The 20572-nt window shown below is 54.8% G+C and overlaps 1 protein-coding gene across 7 annotated transcripts in view; it reads left to right on the top strand.

Moving 5' to 3' along the window:
* Nucleotides 1–20572, top strand: part of TACC2 (transforming acidic coiled-coil containing protein 2) — a 187867-nt gene that overhangs the window by 44604 nt on the left and 122691 nt on the right. For all 7 annotated transcript variants that reach the window (XM_045291520.1, XM_045291519.1, XM_045291518.1 and 4 more), the window contains exons 4-5: nucleotides 9794–14584; nucleotides 15016–15117. In XM_045291520.1, the coding sequence (XP_045147455.1) occupies nucleotides 9794–14584; nucleotides 15016–15117 (4893 nt within the window). The remainder of the gene's footprint in view (nucleotides 1–9793; nucleotides 14585–15015; nucleotides 15118–20572) is intronic.

The following is a 20572-nucleotide window of genomic DNA, read 5'->3' as shown; positions in this document are numbered from 1 at the left end:
GAGCTATTTGTCTCCATTGCGTGGTACCATGATGTGTTAGTCTGGGTTAACTAGAGAAACAAATCCAGAAACACTCGTGTGTGTAAGAGAACATTTTATATCAAGAAATGATTATATAGTAAGAAAACACCCCAGCCCAGTCCAGATCAAGTTGAGAAGTTCAACATATGTGTGATAAGCCCATGAATTCCTCTTGAGACCCACACAGCACATGCAATGATGCCAAATGCAGGATGATCACAAGCCAGTGGGTGGAAAGTGCTGTGGATCTAGTGGTGGTGGTGGTGGTGGTGGAAGAATCTCAGTGCTGGTGTCTGTCTCCGTGTGGCTCCTTCAGCTCCAGGGCTCTGGCTCCATCAGTGTGTCCCCTTGTGGCTTGTGAACAGGAATGTGGAGCAGAGAGAGGATAGGCCCCACTTCCAGGGAAAAAGACAAGAGTTCCCAGAATCCTCAGGAGCAGGCTATGCCCACACAGAGGCCTTATTGGCTATGACCGGATTGACAGGCTAGACTCTTCCCCTTAGCTCAAGGTGACAAGTGATTATGTAACTGCCACAACAATCTTCACTTTTTTGGCCCATTCAGAGAGGTCTACCCACACACTTCTCCATATTTCCTTGTCACCAATTTTCCAGTCATGTTCCTTCCAAGTCCCTGATCATCCAGCCAAGCCATTGATCACAGTCCATGTATCAGTGTACAGTATACAGTTGCACATCTGGCCATCTCTCCTCCCAAGCAAAGTGAACAACCAGATGTACTGCTTGAGATTCTGCCCACTGGGAGGGGGTCCGTTCACCACTGTCCTTCAGGGAGCCCCAGAAGGGGCTGCAGGGCTGCAGTCCCCTTCCACGTGGTCCCTGCACAGCTGTAGAACCATCTGTCAACCAAGCTCGAGGCAGTTGGTTATGAAGAAGTCCCCATGAGACCACAGAGGGCAATGTGCCGGGAGAGGAGACCACGGGTCCTCTTCCTCGCGCCGCGTGGGTGTGCCTTCACGGGCTGCTCTGTTTCAGACCACTTCCATTTCCCGATGGCGTGCTGCTGCGCTTGTCCGCCTTGATGACGGACGTCCTGTTTGTTTGGAAACCGTGCTGGGCTGACCCTGGTGATGAAGGAGGAATGACAGCTTAATGGGGTGATGATGGTGGGCCGTGGCCCCGAATCCTACTATATCCCCATGGTGGCCTCAATTATCTGAGCGACTTCTTCTCAGATACGTTCTTTCCAGTTCTCTTGTAGTTGGGACTTTACAGCTAATGTCAGAGCATGGGGACAGTCAGGGTTGGGGGTGAAGAGTAAGACATGAAACCAAGAGGTTGTTTACTACTCTCTCCCAGGAGCCTCCTGGGGCATTTGGCACATCCATAAATACCAACGCCATACCCCCGTCCTTCTGGATCTGTGGCCCTAGCAGCCCTGGTGGCCTCGTGGGTGGAGAGTTGGGCTGCTGAGTCACCAGGTCAACTGATGGAGACTACCAGCTGCTCCAAGGGCACAAGATAGGCACGGAAAGATTTGCAGCCTCGGTAACCTGCAAGGACAGTTCTGTGCTATTCGACAGGGCAATGGTTCTCAACCTGTGGGTCACGACCCATTTGGGGGTTGAATGACCCTGTCACATGGGTCCCCCGATTCATAACAGTAGCAAAATGACAGTGGTGAAGTAGCAATGAAAATCATTGTATGGTTGGGGGGGTCACCACAACACGAGGAAATGTATTAAAAGTTCGTGGCATTAGGAAGGGTGAAAACCATTGCTGTAGGGTCACTAGGAGTTGGGATGGACTTGATGGCAGTGAGTTTCGGGTTGTGTTTTCGGTGATTCTTGGGAACAGGGATATTTGTGAACTCGTGATCTAAGCTCAGGTGCCCGAGACAGTAGGGGTAACAATGCTTTCTCAGCCCCTCCCTTGAAGTGTCTGTTCCAGTAGATTTGAGATGAGGCTCCCAACTCTCTGCTTTTAACCAAGAATCCCACGTGGTTATTATCATAAAGTAAAGTTGGGAACTGTTGATCGTGGTCCAGGTCAGTAACAATAGCTACCTTGTGTTGGCTCCTTTAAAGCTCTGACGTTGGGGGTAACTAGCACGGATGACACTCCCTGCTCTTCCTCCCTCGCTATTCTGTCATTGTCTTTCTTTCAGCAAGTAGTCATTCTGGGCCCCAAACTGTGCCAGCCCAACAATCCTAGTGGCGACTCACCAGTGATGCCTGTAGGGCAGGGTAGGGCTGCCCTATCTGGTTCCAAGGTTATAAACCTTTCTGGAAGCAGAGTGCCACTTCTTTCTCTCATGAAGCAGCTGCTGGGTTTGAACCACCAACCTATGGGTTAGCGTCCCAAGACTTACTGTGTCACCAGGGCTCCTAATAGACAAGGGCTTGTTGTTGTGTGAGGTGCCATCAAGTAGGCTCCGACTCATAGCAATTCTATGCACAGCCGAGGGACGTGCTGCCCGGTCCTCACAGTTGTTCATAAGTTTGAGCCTGTTGCTGCAGCCACTGTGTCATGCATCTCACTGAGGGCCTTGCTCTTTTTCCTGCCCCTCTGCTTTATCCTTCTCTCCTGACAACCTGCCCTCAACAGGGGCAGTCCCAGAAAAGAGCAGTCAAACAGGTCAGCTCTGCAGCAAGAGCAGCAAGAGCAGCCGGCCAGCTCTCACTGCCTGGACCAGCTCTCTCTCACTGCCTGAGCCCCTTTCTCACCCAGCAGCTGCTCTCTGCTTCTTCCAAATGTTTGTCATCGCCAGATCCACCAGTGGGGCTCCTGGGAGCCCGGGTGGGGCCTCCCGGAGTGGGTGCAGACTCCACCCTGGGGGCCCTGCTTCTGACACATGATTCAGCCCAGGCACAACAGGAGGGGCGGAGCCAGCTCCCTGACTGGTGACACTGGCTGCACACGAAGGTCAAGTGCTTAATGAGCTTGTGTCTGCTTTCCTGCATTCGGCCGGATTTCCTGGGGGCGGGCCAGGCTTGGAGCAGGGACAAAGCCCGGCAAGGTGTTTTTCCAGACTGAGATAGTGCCCAGCCCTTTTAGAAACTTAGAAGATGGAGAAAAGTGGAAAGTTGAACCTGACCATCACCAGTGGCCCCAGGACCTTGCTTTTGAAGGGCAGTTAGATCCCTTTGTGTGTTTTCTCTACTCTTTTCCAGTTCTTTATCGATTGTGATGTACTTGAGTTGTTTTTGTTTTGTTTTTCCCCAAGAAAGAAAAAGATCTGTGAGGTGGCTTCAAAGACATTGTGGAAAAATCTCATGATCTCTATTTTTTTAAATTTTAAAACAGTTTTATCGATATATAATTCACATACCATACAGTTTAATAGCTTAATCATATTAAAGAGTTGTGCAATTCTCACAATTTTTGAACAATTTCTTCCCTCTCACATTCAGTATGACTTGGTCCCTTGTCCCCCCAACCTCCCCTGCCATAACCCCAAGAAATGGTTAATCCAGTTACAGGCACTATAGATTTGCCTCTCCTGGGTTTCATTAAAGAAAAACACCCCGAAGCAAAACAACAAGAAACACACGCACAAATAACCAAATAAAACACAGAGAAACCTCAATCCAGAGGAAGCGGAAAATAACAAAAACTAGAACAAGTTTAAACGGGGTCAAAAGGGAGAACAAATGATAATGTGCTTCATTTTAACCCGACTAACTCATTCTTACTCCACTCCCCAAGGCACTCTGTCTGATAGCAAGGCCACTCACATCCCTGGTCATGGGTCAGAGGCTTAGCCCACAAGGGGCTCTGCAAATGGATTTGGGGCATTCCCTGCTATCCATCTAAAAGACCCACACACCACTGTCATTGAGTCGATTTGGCAAACAGAAAATCCTGAGGTCCTATAATTCCATTTTCCCACAAATGCTAAGGTGACCAGATTGTAACATTGGTAAAGCGGGACAAAAGCGGGACACCATTGATAAAACTCATATCCTGGTGAAATAGCCACATGGCAGCTGAAAACCGTATACCTTAGCTTGTTGTGCATTCTTTCCAAAAATCGGGACTTTTTAAAAATGCCGTTGGATGCAGGAAAAATTGTTAAAAATCGGGACTGTCCCGCCAAAAGCGGGACATCTGGTCGCTTTACACAAACCCCCTGCTGCCAGGTGAGTCCAGCTCACAACCAGCCCGCAGGACAGAGTGGGCCGTGCCCTTGGGCTTCCAGGAGGTCCTCTTTGTGGACGCAGAAGGCCACCTCTTTCTCCCTGGGAGCAGCTGGGTGGGTTTGAACTGCTGAATTTGTGGTGCCACCAGGGGTCTGTGTGTGTGTATCTTAATATACATTTGTATAATCAATTTTTTACAACAGTTTTAGATGTACAGGAAAAAAATATGCTTCAAGTTCAGAGCCCCTGTCTGTCCCGTGGACAGTTTCTGTGTAATGTATGGCTTTCGTGTGGTACATTTGTCAGACCTGAGGAGCCAGCATGGATTTTTCTTAACTCAAGTCTGTAGTTCACATTGGGGTCACCCTGTGTGTTGTGTGGGTCTGTGGGTTTTTGACAAATGCAGCCTGCCATGCCATGTGTGTTATCGGGTGGCTCCCGACCTCTCCAATCCACCTGTTCACCCTCCCTTCAAGCCATCTCCTTTCAAACAGCTGTGGTCATCACCAAACTCAAGTGGCCTCGTGCACCGCCCCCCTGCAGCGTTAGTCCAGAAGCACGTGTGGTTATAAATAAAATTCTTTATACATATCATCTGTTAGTGGTACTGTATAAGAATTCTAACCTGCTGGGGTTGACTGAATGATTTCTCAATATGTATTTATTTGTTTCGAGATTACTGTTCTGCTGAACAACACTGCAGTGGACATGATTGTGTGTTAAAGATCTTTATGTCTTGGGAAGCATGTCAATAACAACTTCAAATGAAGACCATCTGTACCGCCTGAGCCAAAATCGAAGAAGGAAATGGCTTGCAGGCATCGGCTAACCTAAAGTTGGTGGACCGCCCCCCACCCCCTACTTCCCCAGTGGTGCCTCCAAAGAAAGGCCTGACCATCAGTTTTTGCTCCCCCCAAACCAAACCCATTCCCATCAGGTTGGTCCCAACTCATAGAGACGCTATAGGACTGGGTAGATCCGCCCATGGGTCCCCAAGGTTGTCATGTTGACAGGAACTGGCTGCCACATCTTTCTCCCGCAGAGGGGCAGAAGGGTTGCATGTGGCCAGCAGCCAAATGCTTTATCCACTGCTCCATCAGCATCAGGAGAGCCTGTCATGGAGGGGGCCAGGGGACCCCACAGCAGAAGGGACAAGGGGTTCATGCCAGAGAGGACCAGGGAAGTCTGCTATGGAGTGGGCAAGGAGATCCCACAATGAGTGAGACAAGGGAGCCTACCTGGAGGATTCTGGGTGCCCCACCGTGGAGGGGATGTTTGAGGCCCCTTGTGTGCAGACCCTGCAGTAGCCCTGCCTTGAGATGCTTAAGAGATACTCTCATTTACATGCAGATTCCATTTCTGCCAAGGAGAAATGGAGAGCCAACGAGGCACCGAACAACCACATGGTGGCCCTGCTGTTACTGGAAAGACCAGGGGCAAATCTTCTAACATCGCGGCGGCACATAAGCCATCACAGTGCTGGACTGACAAAGACAGGGCCGGGTTCTCTGCTCAGACGCTGGCTGCAGCCAGCCCAGTCCTCCACCCAGGTCCCCGCTGTGGGACTGTGACCTGAGCACAGGGGCAGGCTCTGGGCACTGATGGCCTTCCCCGGAGAATGCCCTGGGGCACAAAGGCAGGCCCTCTAAATTCAGAGAGGGACCACCCCCACCCCTGCCCATATTTCCAGCCCGACTCCAAGTATGAAAGGGCAGTGTGCAAACTTTAATAAATGCAGGGCCTCAACAGATCCATTCTTAGAGTTTCCCAGCCTGGGCAAGTCTGCTCCCGGCAAGTGGCTTCAATCTGGTTTTCAGATTTGTTTCTGGTGGATCGCCAAAGACGGGCTGCTCCTCAGGTTTTGCGAGATAGAAACTAGGTCTGGCTCCTCTGGGGGGTGGGGACCATGACCCAGTCCAAAAACCAGAACCAGACCTAGCATGGCCACATCGATTCCAGCTCACAGGGAGCCTATAGGGCAGAGGAGAGCTGTCCGATGGGGGTCCCAAGGCTTCCATCTTTCCTGAAGCAGGTGGCTACATCCAGCTCCCGCAGAGCGGCTGCAGCCGAGTGCTTAACCCTTCTGCCATATAGGGCTCTTCACGGAAAATTAGTTTTGGTTGCCTGCGGACAAGACACGTGTGTTTTCAAGGTGCCGAGCAGGATGGATGGACATGGTGGTTGCAACAATGCGCTCCACCACAGGACGGTGTGAGGATGGCTTCGTGCCTGTTGGACAGAGGGTCGCTACTCGAGGGCAGCTCACAGCCACAAAGGAGATGCGTCCATCATCTCTAAGAAGCCGCTCGGCCGCAAAACCAAACCCAAGGCCGGGGAGGGAATTCTGACCTCTAGCCACCAGGCAGGACAGAGTGGCCCTGCCCTGTGGTTTTCCCAGAGCTGGAGATCTTGACAGAAGCAGACTGCCTCATGGCTCTCCCAGACGTGGCTGGTGGGTTCAGCGGGAGCCCCCAGCCCTCTAGGGTGGAGAATGCTGCAGAGGCGCGGGGTGGGCTCTGCTGAGTAGCAGCCTCCCTTTGCTTTAGTCCCAGTGGGATCAGCGTTGCTGCACGCGTGCTCCGTTCTAGACAACCAAACAGCAACAAACTGCCAGCCATCGAGTCAATACTGACTCACAGCTCTTCCATGGGTTAGGGTAGAACTGCCTCTGTGGTTTCCAAGACTGTCACTGCTTACAGGGGTGGGGCACCCCATCTTTTTCCCTCAGAGCTGCTGGTGGTTTCTCACTGCCGACCTTGGGGATCACAGGCCAACGCTTACCCACGACACCCCCAGGGCTCCCCTTTCGAGATCAGCCGACAAAAAGAGGGCCTCGTTTCTGAGTTAGACCCCACGAAACGTACTGCCTCTCAACTGTGTGTCCACCGGCGTCATGGTGGGCATAATGAAGGTGCCGTGCTGGTAGGAAGGACAATTGCTTCCCTCTGAGCCGACAGCCTCCCTGCTGAGCGTGTGGGACTGGGGCCCACCGCTCAGAGACCCTCCGTGGTGCTGACAGTTCGTGGACGCAGCAGCTAAGTGAGAGGGTAGCGGTTTGGGTTCACCCGGGTGCCTCAGAAGAAGGGTGGCTGCTTCCCAGAACTCAGCCCTGGGAACCCAGGGCCACGGTTCTCCTCTGACACACAGGGGCCACCGGGGCTGGAACCACCTCTGTGCCCCTGGCTTGGTTCTTCTCACCCCACCCCATGGTGGCCTCACGTGGACCCCAGTGCTGGGCCAGGCTCCGTGTCCCTCTGCCCTCTCAGCAGCTGGGGAGGAGGACTCGGCAGACCTCATCCTCCGGGTTCCTTGGCTTCCCCTTGTCGACTCTGCTCTGGGGCCAGAAAAGGCTAGCCTGGCTGCCTCTGCCGCCAGCTTGGTTATGGGCCAGCTTTGGTGCTTGCCCAGGTTGGGGACTGCATCCCTCCTCTCTGGTGCGGCAAAACCCAAGCAGTCTTGGAGAGCCCACGTGTGTCCATCGGGTTCGCAGCGGCTGACTTCAGAAGTAGATTCCAGGCCTTTCTGCTGAGGGGCCTGTGGTCAGCAGTTTGTCCCACACTGGGCCTGGTTACGCGAGGGTGACAACCGGGGAGTTTTCTCTCTCCCTCTTTTTTTTTTTTGCCAGTTTTTATTTAAATCATTTTATTAGGGGCTCATACAACTCTCTTTTTTACTTTGAGGACTAAGGTGCGTAGGACCAAAGGCATGGTTTTTTTAATTTTTAAAATCATTTTATTGGGAACTCGTACAACTCTTATCACAATCCATCCATCCATCCATGGTGTCAAGCACATTTGTATATTTGCTGCCATCATCATTCTCAAAACTCTTTCTACTTGAGCCCTTGGTATCAGCTCCTCAATTTTTAGGCCTGGCATTTTCAATCCAAGCCTGATGTCCTTTTCCAGCGCCTGGTCTCTCCTGCTAACATGTCCAAAGTATGCGGTAAAGGGGAAAAATAAGTTATTCTCTCGACCACGGAAAGTTATGATTATGGGGAGATCATTTTTCTTACCTTTCTCCTCCATTTTCCAAATATGTAGATTGGCCCATTATTATTATTTATTTATTTAAAAAATTAAATTATCTTTTTATTAATTCACTTTGCCTTTGAACTTGTCATTGTGGATTAAGTGCAGCTTTACCTTTCTGACCGTCAGTTTTGTCTTCACCAACTGAAAAGGACTTTCCTAACCTCCCAATAGCTTGCCCGACCCCATGTGGCCATGCCTCACTTTAAATAAAGGAGTGGCCTTCAACACATATGGACTGGGCCACGGGGCCCCAGGACAGCGTGGGATCACCCCTTTATGGTACCCGGATAGTTGGCTGTACACAGCCAGCCGGTCATTCTGCTCCAGGTTCCTCTACGTTCCCAGCAGGTTTCTTACCTCTGTGGCACCTTGCCAAGCAGGTATGGTCAACATCGCGTATGACAAAGTGAAGGTAATTTAACTCTCAAGAATTATATGTCAGCCACATGCAGAAATTCCACAGCTAAATAGAAATAAATGTTGATTTATTCTTCTCACTATAAACCCGACCCAGCCCACTTCTGCTGAGTCAATTCCCAGGCCTGGTGACCCTGCCAGACAAGAGCAGAACTGCCTGTGGCTTTCCAGGTCTGGAATCTATGGACTCGCACTGCCCAATTTCACCTGCCTCTTTTTTTCCTGCAAAGTGGCTGGCAGATTAGAACCACTGACCTTATCAGCTGAGCAATTAACCAGTGCATCGTCAGGGATCCTTTCTTCTAATTGTCCTCCCCTAAACTGCCAATGCCATCCGGTCAGTTCTGACTCGTGGTGACGCGACAGAGCGTTGCCGAGGCTGTAAACCTTTATGGAGGCCGACAGCCTTATCCCTCTCGGTTGGAGCGGCTGATGGGCTTGAATCACCTACCTTACGATGAGCAGTCCCGTGCTTGATAGGTGCCACTAGGGGTCCTCAATAGTGTTGCTAGGTGCCCTTGAGTCGGTTCCAAGTCTCAACACAAGGAAACACCGCCAGGTCCTGCGCCGTCTCCACAATGGCTCTCGTGTCTGAGCCCACTGTTGCGGCCACTGTGTCAGGCCAGCTCATGGAGGGCCTTCCTCTTTGTGGCTGGCCCTCCACTTTCCCAAGCATGTTGTCCTGCTCCAGGAACTGGTCCCTCCTGACAACATGTCCAAAGTACGTGAGACGAAGTCTCGCCAGGCTTGCCACTCGAGCTAGGCTGCACTTCTTCCAGGACAGGGTCGTTTGATCTTCTGGCGGTCCCTGGTACTTTCAGTAGTCTTTGCCGCATCATGGGAAGGGTCAAGTTCAGGACGGCCATGAATAGCTTTGCTTCCAGGCCTGGCTTTCCCCCCTGTGCCTTGGTGCTACCGGCTATGTTTCACAAGGCTTGCTCAGGACCTCCCTGTAAACTCCCTGCAACAGAGCCAGCCTCTGCTCTGGTCTACTCTTGATTTTTGATGGAAAGGAGTGTCTGTAGCAAGGTTAGGGGGGCGGGGTGTAGGGGGGCTTGCCACAGATGATGGAATTGCTTGGCGAGGGACAGCATGTTTACTAGTTTGGGTGGCCATTTGGTGTGTGTGTGTGCGTGTGTGTTGCTTCTGCCTGCTGAGTTCTTCTATTCTCAAAGGCCATACAAACCAACACGACATTCCATGTTTTCATTGTTGGCAGCGTTGGGGACGGAGGCTCCCACTTTTCTTCGGAGCCGGAAGCCAGCCTGGTCCCAAGTATCCTGTCCCGAGAGGTGACCAAGGCAAAGAAGCACCCACAGGACACCGAGGACCCAGGAGTGTCCCCAGGATCCTGCTCTTCACCAGCCCAGGGGCAGCAGAATCCAGAGGTCTCCATGCCCTTTGCTGAGGGCCCCCTAGCAGCAGCCCAGGAAGATGGGTCCCTCGCCCAAGGTCCCAGGAGAGGACCTTCCCCAGATGTCCCAGAGGGTGCCATGGCAGCATGTGCCCCTGCAGGGGGAAGCCCTGCCTGGCACAGTATGGCTGCCACCGCCTCCAGCGACAAGCCAGAGGAGGTGACAGCCGGGAGAAAAGATTCTGCCTTCCCTGGCCTCATGGACCAGTGGCCAGCAATTTCACCTGCAGCATGTCCCCAGGAGCTTACAACAGGGCAGCTGTGTGGAGAGGGTGACTGCTCTGATGCCTTAGAGTCCCCAAGGAGAACATCTGCTGGTGCCTTTGTCTCCCCAGAATCCAGACCAGGGGTGGATTCTGTACAGGGAGCCCCCCAGGCCCCAGAAGCAGCTGTGCCAGGCGAGGAGAATTCAGTTGGTACACCGGGCCTCCCCATTACACAGGAGACCCCCACCCCACCAGATGTCACCCTGAGAGCCTCAGACAGGGAGAAAGACTTGGTGGAGGTGCAGGAATTCCCTGGGGCCAGCCACTCTGCTCCAAGGGGCTCCGGGGCCACCAGGGGAACCGAGGGGGCAGCTGCAGTCAGTGCCCCCTCCCCAGAGGATTGTCAGCAGCACATCACAGCACCCCTGCCACCTGCAGAGGGGCATGCCCTGGCCCCGGGGGCTGGAGGCTCCTGGAAGGAGCTGGTGGACACCAGTGATGCTGAGAGCCCCATACAGACAGCTCAAGGGGCCGAGCCCAGTCACAGTGACAGTGTCCAAGTGGCAGCAGGCAATCAGCTGGAAGGAGGCTTGTGTGTGGGTGCTGAGCCTCCCCCACTGGCCCCCATGGGACCCCCACTCCTGGAATCCAGCCCCGAGGCTGTGGAGGAGCCTGGCCCACTGGCCCAGGAGGCAGGGCCCAATGCAGAGACATCCGCTCTTCCTCTGGGTTTGGACAGACAACTGGCAGAGGTGGGGCTGATGGCCTTGGAGAAGTGTGTGGGAGAGGTCCCTGCCCCTTTCCCCATGGAGAATGGTCTGGGCACCCCTCCAACCCCTCCCTCTCTCGGTGCCACAGATCAAAGCACCATCCAGGCGAAGGTGGGCGCTGGGGCCCCTGAAGGTGTTGAGGGCCCAGCAGCAGCCAGGCAGGAAGACAGACGGCCTGGGGGCGACCCTGGAGGAGGGGGCCAAGCTCCACAGCCCCCTGACAGCAGCACCCCTCCTGGAACAGGGGTGTCTGGAGAGGAGGACTCAGAGCTACCAGGTGACATGGATGGCAATGTCCTTCACTGCCCACAGCCCGCCCTACCATGCAACAAGGGACCCGGGCCCGTGGGCGGCCCCCGATCACCGCCAGAAGAACCATCTCCGGGCCCAGAGGCCTGCGAGGTGGCCGGAGACGTCCGCCTAGTTGTTGCATCCGGCTCCCTGGCCTGGCTTCGTGAGCAGGAGGACATCCTGCCCCCTCGGCCGGATGGGGCTGGTGACCAAGCTGTTCCCGATGGAGCTGCACGGGTGGGGTCCAGCCTGCAGACTGAGAGTCCTCGCCGCCCCCAGGGAGGAACGGAGCCCGAGAGAGAAAATGCCCTGTTAACACCTGCAGCCCAGGTTGGGCCCACGGTCCAGGAGATGGGGCCTTCAACGGAAATGAAGCCGCTGAGCCCCCCATCCAGGCAGGGGCCAGGTGGCCATGATGTGGAGAGCCAGGGGCCTGACACAGCTGGGCCGGAAGTCCACGCTGATGGGCCACAGTCCCCCGCAGAGGGGGAGACCTCAGCAGGTGAGCTCAGGTTTCCCAGCCAGCAGGGAGGGCTACCCCGCCCTGAGGATCACGGGGTATTGGCAGCTCCATCCGCCAGACCCTCGCTGTCATCTGAGACGAGTCCCCAGACATCCTGGTTTGATGAGGAAGCATCTGACAAGTCTGACATGCCCACAGGGAAGCCTCTGTCACCCGAGGACGATGGGGAGACCCAGTTGGGAGCGACGGGCTTCAAGAACCAGGATGCTGCGCCTCCCCAAGACCATCTGCCAGAGGGAGATGCCTGCCCGTCCCCTCAGAGACAACAGGAGTGGGCTTCCACACCGGAATCCCCAAGTTGGCTCCCCAAAGACAATCGGGCCGGTCCTCGAAGACCACCATCCAGGGGGAACACCGTTCCGGAAAGTTTTCCCACAGTGCAGACGTTGTTGCTTGCTCCGGGGGAGGATGAGCGGCAGGGAGCCCTCGATGGTAATCAGCCCTTGGGGGTCTCAGCTCCGGCTGCAGATGCTTTGGAAGACCCTCCTCCTACCAGGGCCTTGGGCCGGGAAGAAAGCCTCAGTGCCGGGCAGAGGCCACGCAAGCCCCAACAGGAGCCGCCTGGCACTCCGAGGGTAGGCGGGCAGCATGAAGAAGCTTGTCTAGGGGAAGGCATTGCTGACGCCATTGGTGCTCAGCCCCCGCCCGGGGGCTCAGGTCAGCTGGCACATGGGAGCTCAGCGGGGGTGCCGCCCTGTCGTCCAAACTCAGTCCCTCTCCTGGATGTGGTGGCCGGCCCGCAGGGCTCCGGCATCACAGCCACCCTGGATGTCCCCCAGAGGGAGGCGACTGGTGACGGGGAGGCCAGCAGGCAGCAAGCGCTAGGCGCTTCGCCGGAGAAGATGGAGAGGCCGCCCAGACTTCTCAGCGGCGTCCTGGAGGCTGTGGAGCCAGGCTCTGAAGAGGTGGCTGCTGGGACGGGAGAAAAGGCTGAAGAAGGGAACCTGGGCATGCTTGGGACCCCGGAGGAGTCTGGAGCCACTGCTCTGAGCTGTGGCCTCCCACAGCCTGAGTGCTGTGCCACCACCGGCACAGAGGACACAGCCACCGCCACTGCCAGGGAGCCCCGCCAACCTGGGCAAGTGCCTGCCGACGACTGGGGTACCTCCCTGCCTGGGGGAGAGCTGCGGGGCACCCCTGGCCTTTCCACGCACCGGGCAGTCCCTGCCCCACAGAGCCTGCAGCTGGCAGGGCCACTCTCCCAGGCGGCCCCAGAAACTCCGTACCTGCACATTGAGGGGGTGGCCCAGAGAAGTATGGACAGCAGTGAGGAGACCACCACCTCCCCTTCATGTTGCCAAGACCCCCAGGAAAGCCCTTGTTCCACGTCCTTGGAAATTGCCCACCCCACGAAGTTGGCTGCCAGCTGCCCGGCCTACCTCTGGCAGCCAGGAGAGGCTGAAGTGGAGTTCTCGGTGGAGCCGACGGGGAAGGACCACAGCCACAGAGGCCCTGGAGCCAGGCCCGGTATGGACTCAGTGCCCTATCTGGACAGGATGCTGAGCCCAGGGGAGGAGGTGGTGGCCACAACCTCCGGGCCAGGTGCTGAGCCTGGGGCGGTGCCAGCATGCCCTGCCCAGGTGAAGAACAGCAGTGAGGGGGTGCCGGGGCCCCCCGAGAGTCTGAGACAGGGTGCACCAGGGCGCGAGAGCATCACCTCCAAGCAGACCACCAAGACTGCCGGATTCCCAGACTTCAGGGAGCACATCACCAAGATCTTTGAAAAGTCTGCACTGGGGACCCTGGCTGCCGACCGGCCCCCCAGTGCACCAGGAGCCAAGGCAGATGCTGGGGGCAGGGTGGGGGACAAGAACCTCTTGTCCTTGAGCTCAGAGAAGCTGCTGGATGGAACTCCCGGCATGGCACCCCCTCTCCCTGCACCTCAGGTCTCACTCCTGGCAGACACGGAGAAGCAGGAACAAGAGGCTGGCATGTCTCCCCTGACCCCCCAGGAGGCAGCCCCAGGCAAGCTGGTGAGGGCCCCTGAGGAGGGGAGCCTCCTGGAGGCCAGCGCGGATGATGGGCATAGTGCCCCACAGGTGCCCAGTGAACCAGGGATGCCAGAGGCAACCTCAGGAACCAGCCGGGCGCCTGGAGGCCAGGACCTTGCAGAGCAAGGAAGGGGCCTGGTTTCTCCAGAGCTTCCTGTGGAGGGCGCTGTGGACTCCCAGGGGCCTCCCCAGGGCCCCAGAGATGGCATTCCTTCTGGGGAAGAGCCCCAGGAGGCATCACTCTGTGACAGCGGCCACCAGGAAGACAGTGTGTGGGGCTCTGCCTGTACAGGGGCCCCGGCCGATGCGCCCGGAGAGTATTCTCTCCATCTGGAAGGCTCGTCTGTGTCCAAGGCTGGACCCCGAGTCCCTGGCACATCTGAGGGTGTGAGCAGGCCGGGCCCCCCAAGTAGCCCTGAGCCACCTGCTGGTGATGGGGCCGGCGGTCCCCCAGAGCCCAGCGTGGCCAGCGCAGCTCAGGCAGCCAAGGGTGACATCACTGTGAGCACAGCTGAGACGGGGGCACGTGCATGTGGTGACCTGCCCAGAACAGGTACTACAAGGGTGTTAGCTGGCGTAGCTAGTGACTCGGCAGAGCTGCCAGGGGCCTCTTGGGAGAGGCTTCTGGGGATGGAAGACGCTCCCGCCCAGCGCGTAGACCCTGCGGCGGGGGAGCAGCAGGCCGCACAGCAGCACCCGGAGCCTGCACGCCCCGCTCCTCCCGGGGACAAGAAAGTGGGTGTCCCTCTGAAACCTGACGGAACCCAGGACCAGAAGCTGCCAAACCGGACTCCCGGAGGGCACCAAGCCGACAGGTACTGCTTCCCAGCGCTGTCACCCCCCCCTATTTTCACAACTCCCGCCCCACCGCCCTCTGCCCCCAGTGGGTGGATGGCTTTTTATACTCTAAGTGTCCACATCTGAATGCTTAAAGTTGCTGAGATCCCGAAAGCAAAGGGGCGTGGCCCTCAAACTGACCTTGTCGGACTGGGGGCCTCGGGGCGTGGCCAAGCACAGGCTTTCCCGGGAGCCTAGGGAATGAGGGCGAGCCATGGCAGTTGGGGCCCACATAGCCCAAAGGCATCTCAAAGCTGTTGAGGGCCAGGGTTACTTTTTTCAGTTGCATGTTGGGGACAGGGCATGGGCAGAATGAGTTGGGAAATGGGCGTGTTCAACAGGATGTAGAGAGATGTGCGCATCTTACCATAGACTGTAACGAATCCCTCATTTGCTTTCCCTACCCCAGAGAGACCCCAGAACCCGGCACTGCCCTGGAGGGAGCATCACCAAGTGTCCCAGGCAGTGAAGTCTCTTCCCACGAGACCAGAGGTGTGGGAGAAGCAGAAAGGTCAGTGCAAAGTGCCCATGATGCCGTCTGAGAGGCACGTGGGCGTTTGACTAAGAAAAGTAGTCCCTACACACAGGGGTTTGTGCGTGCGTGCGCGCGCCCCGTGATGCTGTTCACACGGAGACGGTTCCCAATAGCACAACGCCCCCCTTTCAACTCGGTGACCTGGGCCCCTCTTCCCATGTTGTGCCACCCCTCCTGCGGTCCTCTCCCCAAATATCCCACCATCACACACTCAGTGACCGCCCCCTCCCAGAACTCCCCCTACCCGAACAAAAGGCCGCTCCCGCCTCCTTCCTGGCAACGCAGAGCCTGATGGGACTCCACGCTCCAAACTCCATGGTTGAAAAGGGGTTTGGGTGGCTTTTACTGAAAGACAAAATTAAACAGCTTTATTGGGAGAAAACGCACTGGCCCATAGCATGGGACTCCGTGGCTTTTACAATATCCACCGTGCTGTGACCCGGCCCCACAATCCATCTTAAATCATTCGCACTCGCCCGAGGTATCCCCTGGGCCCTAGCCATCACCCTGGTTTCCCCATAGCCCTCAGTTTACCGCCTTTGAGACACAGGGCTCAACGTTGACATCAACTCTGAGGCAGGACTCCCGGGCCCCCAAGGGCAGCCCCACTCCCTAGGATCTGCACGTGACAAGCTTGTCTGGGAAGCCCAGCCCCCCACAGCTGCCATGTGTCTGTTCTCACCAAGTGGAAGGTCACCTTGGGGCGCACAGAGCTGCTGCTCATGGGTTCTGACTGGGGGGCAACTCTGACGTGGGGTGTGCAGGTGCTGTGGGAACCGGCTCTGTAGCACCCCAAGGCCTTTGGCTGCGTGGGGCTCCCCGTGTGTAGATATGTGTGTGCATATGCGCGTGCACCCGTGTGCCTTGGCAGGGTGAAGTTGGGCTTTAAAGGACTACCTGGCAGCCAATGGCGCCTAGCATGCAGCGGCAGGCATCTCAGGAATGGGCAGCCTCCCATTTTGCACATGGAGAAAGAATGCCCTGTCACCTGTTTTACGAGTTTAAACACTTACCCCGGGAGCCAGCTGCCTTTGCTGTCCGACAACAGGGTCTCTCATTCCTGCGCCAGCCGGCAGGGCCCCTGCGCAGATGGAGGCTGCGCGGCGTTGCACACTTGCCTCTGCTCCGGATTTAGCACATGGTCCCGGCTCCCTGCGTGCTTCTCACATTCCCCGTCAGGGTGTGGGCGAGCTCTGTCTAAGCAAAGCCTGCCCACCCAGCTGGCCCCGGAGCTTCTTTTTCAGGGAGGGTTCATCGAGGGTCCCTGTGGGCAGTGGGTGGAGCAGCGGCCTGCAAGCCCGGAGGGCAGCGGTTCAAACCTCTCAGTCACTCCTCATGAGGAAGACGAGGCGATCTGCTTAGTTCGACTCTGCTCTACAGCCTCACTGTGAGGTGCAGCGGACTCACCGGCAGTGGGCTTGCTTGGTTTGGTCTTTAGGAGGAGTTTTTACCGTCCTTGGGGATAACTCAGGGCCAGACAGGCAATTCCATCAGCAACTCCTGGTTTGTTTTCTCCATCACTTCTTACAGGAGCATGTCTACATTTCTAGGACATGTGAGATTTCCCTCAAGGAAAAGGGGGTGGTGTAGAAAATAGGCATGAAAAGCAGGAGATGACTGTTGTTTAAAGTCTTAGTGTATTTTCAACATCTGGGTTTTGGTTTGTTCTCCCGTGTCATGTTTTCTAAACCCATTTCCCCTCTCCCAGCTTGCATCAAGACTCTCTGCAAACATACATGATAAGGGCTGAAGTCACCTGACTTACCATGGCAGCCCAAGCGGCCGGCATTTGGGTTTGGATCAACGTTTCTGTCCACTCGGCTCTTGCCGAGGCGCTGTAGGGACCAGCGGCTGCTAGAACAGAAATTTCAGTCACTTGTGCGTGGCCTTGACAAATTGTGTTAGGCACGGTTCTCTGAAGAGAAGCAAGACCAGGGCACTTCATGATTATATATATGTAAAGGGATAAGTTTACACGGAGAAAGGGACTATAACAGCAAATTAGTCCATGCAGCAGTACAGAGAATTCAGTCCAACCACTTCCGGGGGATAGTTCATATACTAAATGTCCTTCCAACTCACATTGTCACCAGCCCCAGCCCGAGGCAGCAGCCAGGAGGAAGATGAAGTGGTGAGGGGCACCAGAGGCCAGCAGTGCAGCTCAGCGAAGCAGGTGGTGGTGGGCCCTCACGGAGTAGTGATGGGAAGTAATGTGAGCCATTTGTCTTGGTCACACCTCCAAAGGAGGCCATCAAGCGGTGACCTGATTGACAGGCTAGACTCCACCCCTTTGCAAGTTGACAGTAGATTGTGTAACTGCCACAGCCTGGCAACTGACTTCTATAAAAATCCACGCTGGAGCAGCATGGTTCTACTCGGACACACACGGGGTCACCATGAGCTGGGGGCCCCTCAGTGACAACTGCTTCCCTCTCTTCCATGTGGCGATTGGACTCCCTCTCCACCCCTGCCCCCTTGCCCAGCCAGTCAGGGTGCGATGTAACAACGATGAGAAATACAACTTTCCTCTAGTTCCTAAATGTTTCCTCCCTGCTCCCACTACCATGACTCGAATTCGACCTTGCAAGTCTGGCTAGACCAGAGGATGTACACTGGTACAGATAGGAGTGGGAAACACCGGGAATCCAGGGCAGATGATCCCTGCAGGACCAGTGGTGTGAGTGGCGAAACAGGGAGGGTAGAGGGAGAGTGGGTAGGAAAGAGGGAATTGATTACAAGGAACTATATGTGACCTCCTCCGTGGGGGATGGACAACCGAAAAGTGGGTGAAGGGAGACGTCGGACAGGGCAAGATATGATAAAATAAGAATTTATAAATTATCAAGGGCTCATGAGGAAGGGAGGAGCGGGGAGGGAGGGGGAAAATGAGGACCTAATGCCGGGGGCTTAAGTGGATAGGAAATGTTTTGAGAATGATGAGGGCAATGAATGTACAAATGCACTTTACACAATTGATATATGTGTGGATTGTGATAAGAGTTGTATGAGCCCCTAATAAAATGATTTTTTTTAAAAAGGAAAGTCTGGCTTGAACATTATGCTCTTTTAACTATTCATCTGAACAGTTGGCTTGCATAAGGCCGTGGATGACAGTGGAAGCCCAAGATTCATTGTAGGATCCTCATGTAGATTGAGCCTCCTGTGAATTCGCTCTGACCACACTGGAGGGCTGTGAGTAGCCTTTCTATCAGATAAAGAGCATTGTAACATCGACTATGGCAGATGTAGTTAGGTTAGAATGCAATGCTCTATCGTTGATCTCCCTTTTGACCCATGTTAAAGTTGTTCCATTGTTTATTGTTTGCTGCTTTCTCTTTGATGGAGGTTTTCCATGTTTTGTCTAGTCATTGCTGTTGGTTTTTGTTGTTGTTTTGTTGGTTGAATGCTTGCTTTGTATGATTTTCTGTGTGTGCAATCCAGGGCAGGTCGAGCTGCAGAGACAGTAACAGTCTAGGGGGGCATGGCTGGGGAGGATGAGGGGACGTGGGAGCTAACAACAAAGAGTATGGGAAGAAAGTGTTCTGAAATTGATTGTGGCAATGACTGCACATACCATAAATCGTATGGTGTGTGACGTAGATGCCAATAAAACCATTTTAAACTTTTAGAAACCACTCAGATGGCATCAAAGTGATAATACCTGCCTCCTCACAGGGACTCCATACGACAGGGTAGAACTGCCCCTGCGAGATTCCAAGGCTGTCACTCTTTATGGGAGTCAGGAACGCTGGCTTTCTTCCACGGAGCAGCTGGTGGTTTCGAACTGCTGACCTTTAGGATTGAAGCTGAAGGCATAAGCACTCTGCCAGAGGGGCTCTGCTAAAGTGACAACTGGCACTCCAAAAAGGAGACCTTGGGGTCAGTGAGCTTCTTCAGGAGGTTGGGAAGGGCTGCCCCACTCAAAGAACATAAGCAACGTCACAGATTGTTCATGTGGAAACTGGAATCAAGCCACCAACCTTTCAGTTCGGAATGGAGCATTTACCCTCTGCGCCCCAGGAACTCCATGTTGGGTCCCGTACTAGCTTTGTGGGATGGCCTCTCCGATGCAGATGCTGTTTCTGGAATCCCGGTCCAGTCTTTGGAGGCTGAGGTGCGAAGCCTTTCCCAACATCTGCCCTCTCTGATGGCATTGTTTCATGGCCGAGCAGTGAATTCTCGCTTATCCCCTACTGTGCTGCCCAAGGAGCCTTGGTAGTGTATGGGGAAGTTCTCTAGTGCTATCGAAAAGGTTGGCGGTTCAAACCCATCCATGGTTCTGATGGAGAAAGGCCTGGCTCTCAGCTCCCAGAAAGATTACAGCCTAAAAAACCCTGGGGGGCAGTTCTGTGCAGTCACAGGAGAGGCTACGAGTTGAGATTGCCGTGATCACACCCCACACCAACAGCAGGGAGTCCAAAGTGAGCTGCAGCAGGTGGAAGCCTCTACTAGGTTGTGTTTATGATGAAACCTGGTGTGTCTCTTTCATGATGTCCCGCGTAAAAATCACGTTTCAAGCTGGTAGCAGGAGAGCAATGCAAATCAGAGCGGAACCTTCCCTTGTTGGTTAAGGGGCGGCGCACTTGGTAAAGCAGAGGGGCAGGGACAAAGAAGACCCTCCACACGATGGACTGGCACAGTGGCTGCAGCAACGGGCTAAACATAGTGACAATTGGGAGGATGGCGCAGGACCAGGTAGTATGTTGTTCTGTTGCTCAGAAGGTCAAGATGAGTCAGAAGCAACTCAATGGCAAACAACAACAACAACGTGCCACGATGCAAACAACTGGATTTTGAAGCTTTGAAGAGAGCTGACATTCCATACACCTACTTCGTACCTGAGAATCCTCTCTTTCGGAGCTTGGCGCTGGGACAATTCCATAACCCGACCTCACACTCAGGTAGTACAGATAGCTGCAGACAGGTGCACGGCTTTGTCTCCTGACTTGTAAAGTCGAATTGGGTCTGTAAGGGCTTTGCCCACCTCCAGCCCTGCTTCCCACCCCACTCTGAGAGGTTGACTGACCAGCTGGCTCAGCTGGTGACCAGGGGGCCCTTCAGGGTTCCTCCTGTGGAAAGTTCTAGAACCCACAGGTATCCTTGGTGTTCTACAGAAAGTGCTGGAAGATCTTTCAGGGGATCTCCATGTAGGGCTGTCCCCCAGGTGACAGGGAGTCTGCACATCACTGAGGTCCACACCTGTTCTGGGTCGGCCACTACGCTTGGAAATCACCTAGTCTGTGTTTTGGGTTTTTAAAGATAGGTTTATTAACATGTAATTCACATATTATACACTTTAATAGTTCGGTCATATCAAGAAGACTGTTCAATCCTCACTGTGATCCATTGTAGAACACTTTTTCCCTATACTCATTGCTACTAGCTCCCCATTTCCCTCCAACCTTCCCTCCCATATCCCCAATAAGCCATT

This window comes from Echinops telfairi, unplaced genomic scaffold (genome assembly GCF_000313985.2).
Source record: "Echinops telfairi isolate 266 unplaced genomic scaffold, ASM31398v2 ScPeMD7_70;HRSCAF=299, whole genome shotgun sequence".
In the NCBI taxonomy this organism is placed as follows: Eukaryota; Metazoa; Chordata; class Mammalia; order Afrosoricida; family Tenrecidae; genus Echinops; species Echinops telfairi.
Note: the sequence above shows the minus strand (reverse complement) of the source record. Positions and strands in the feature narration are given on the sequence as shown.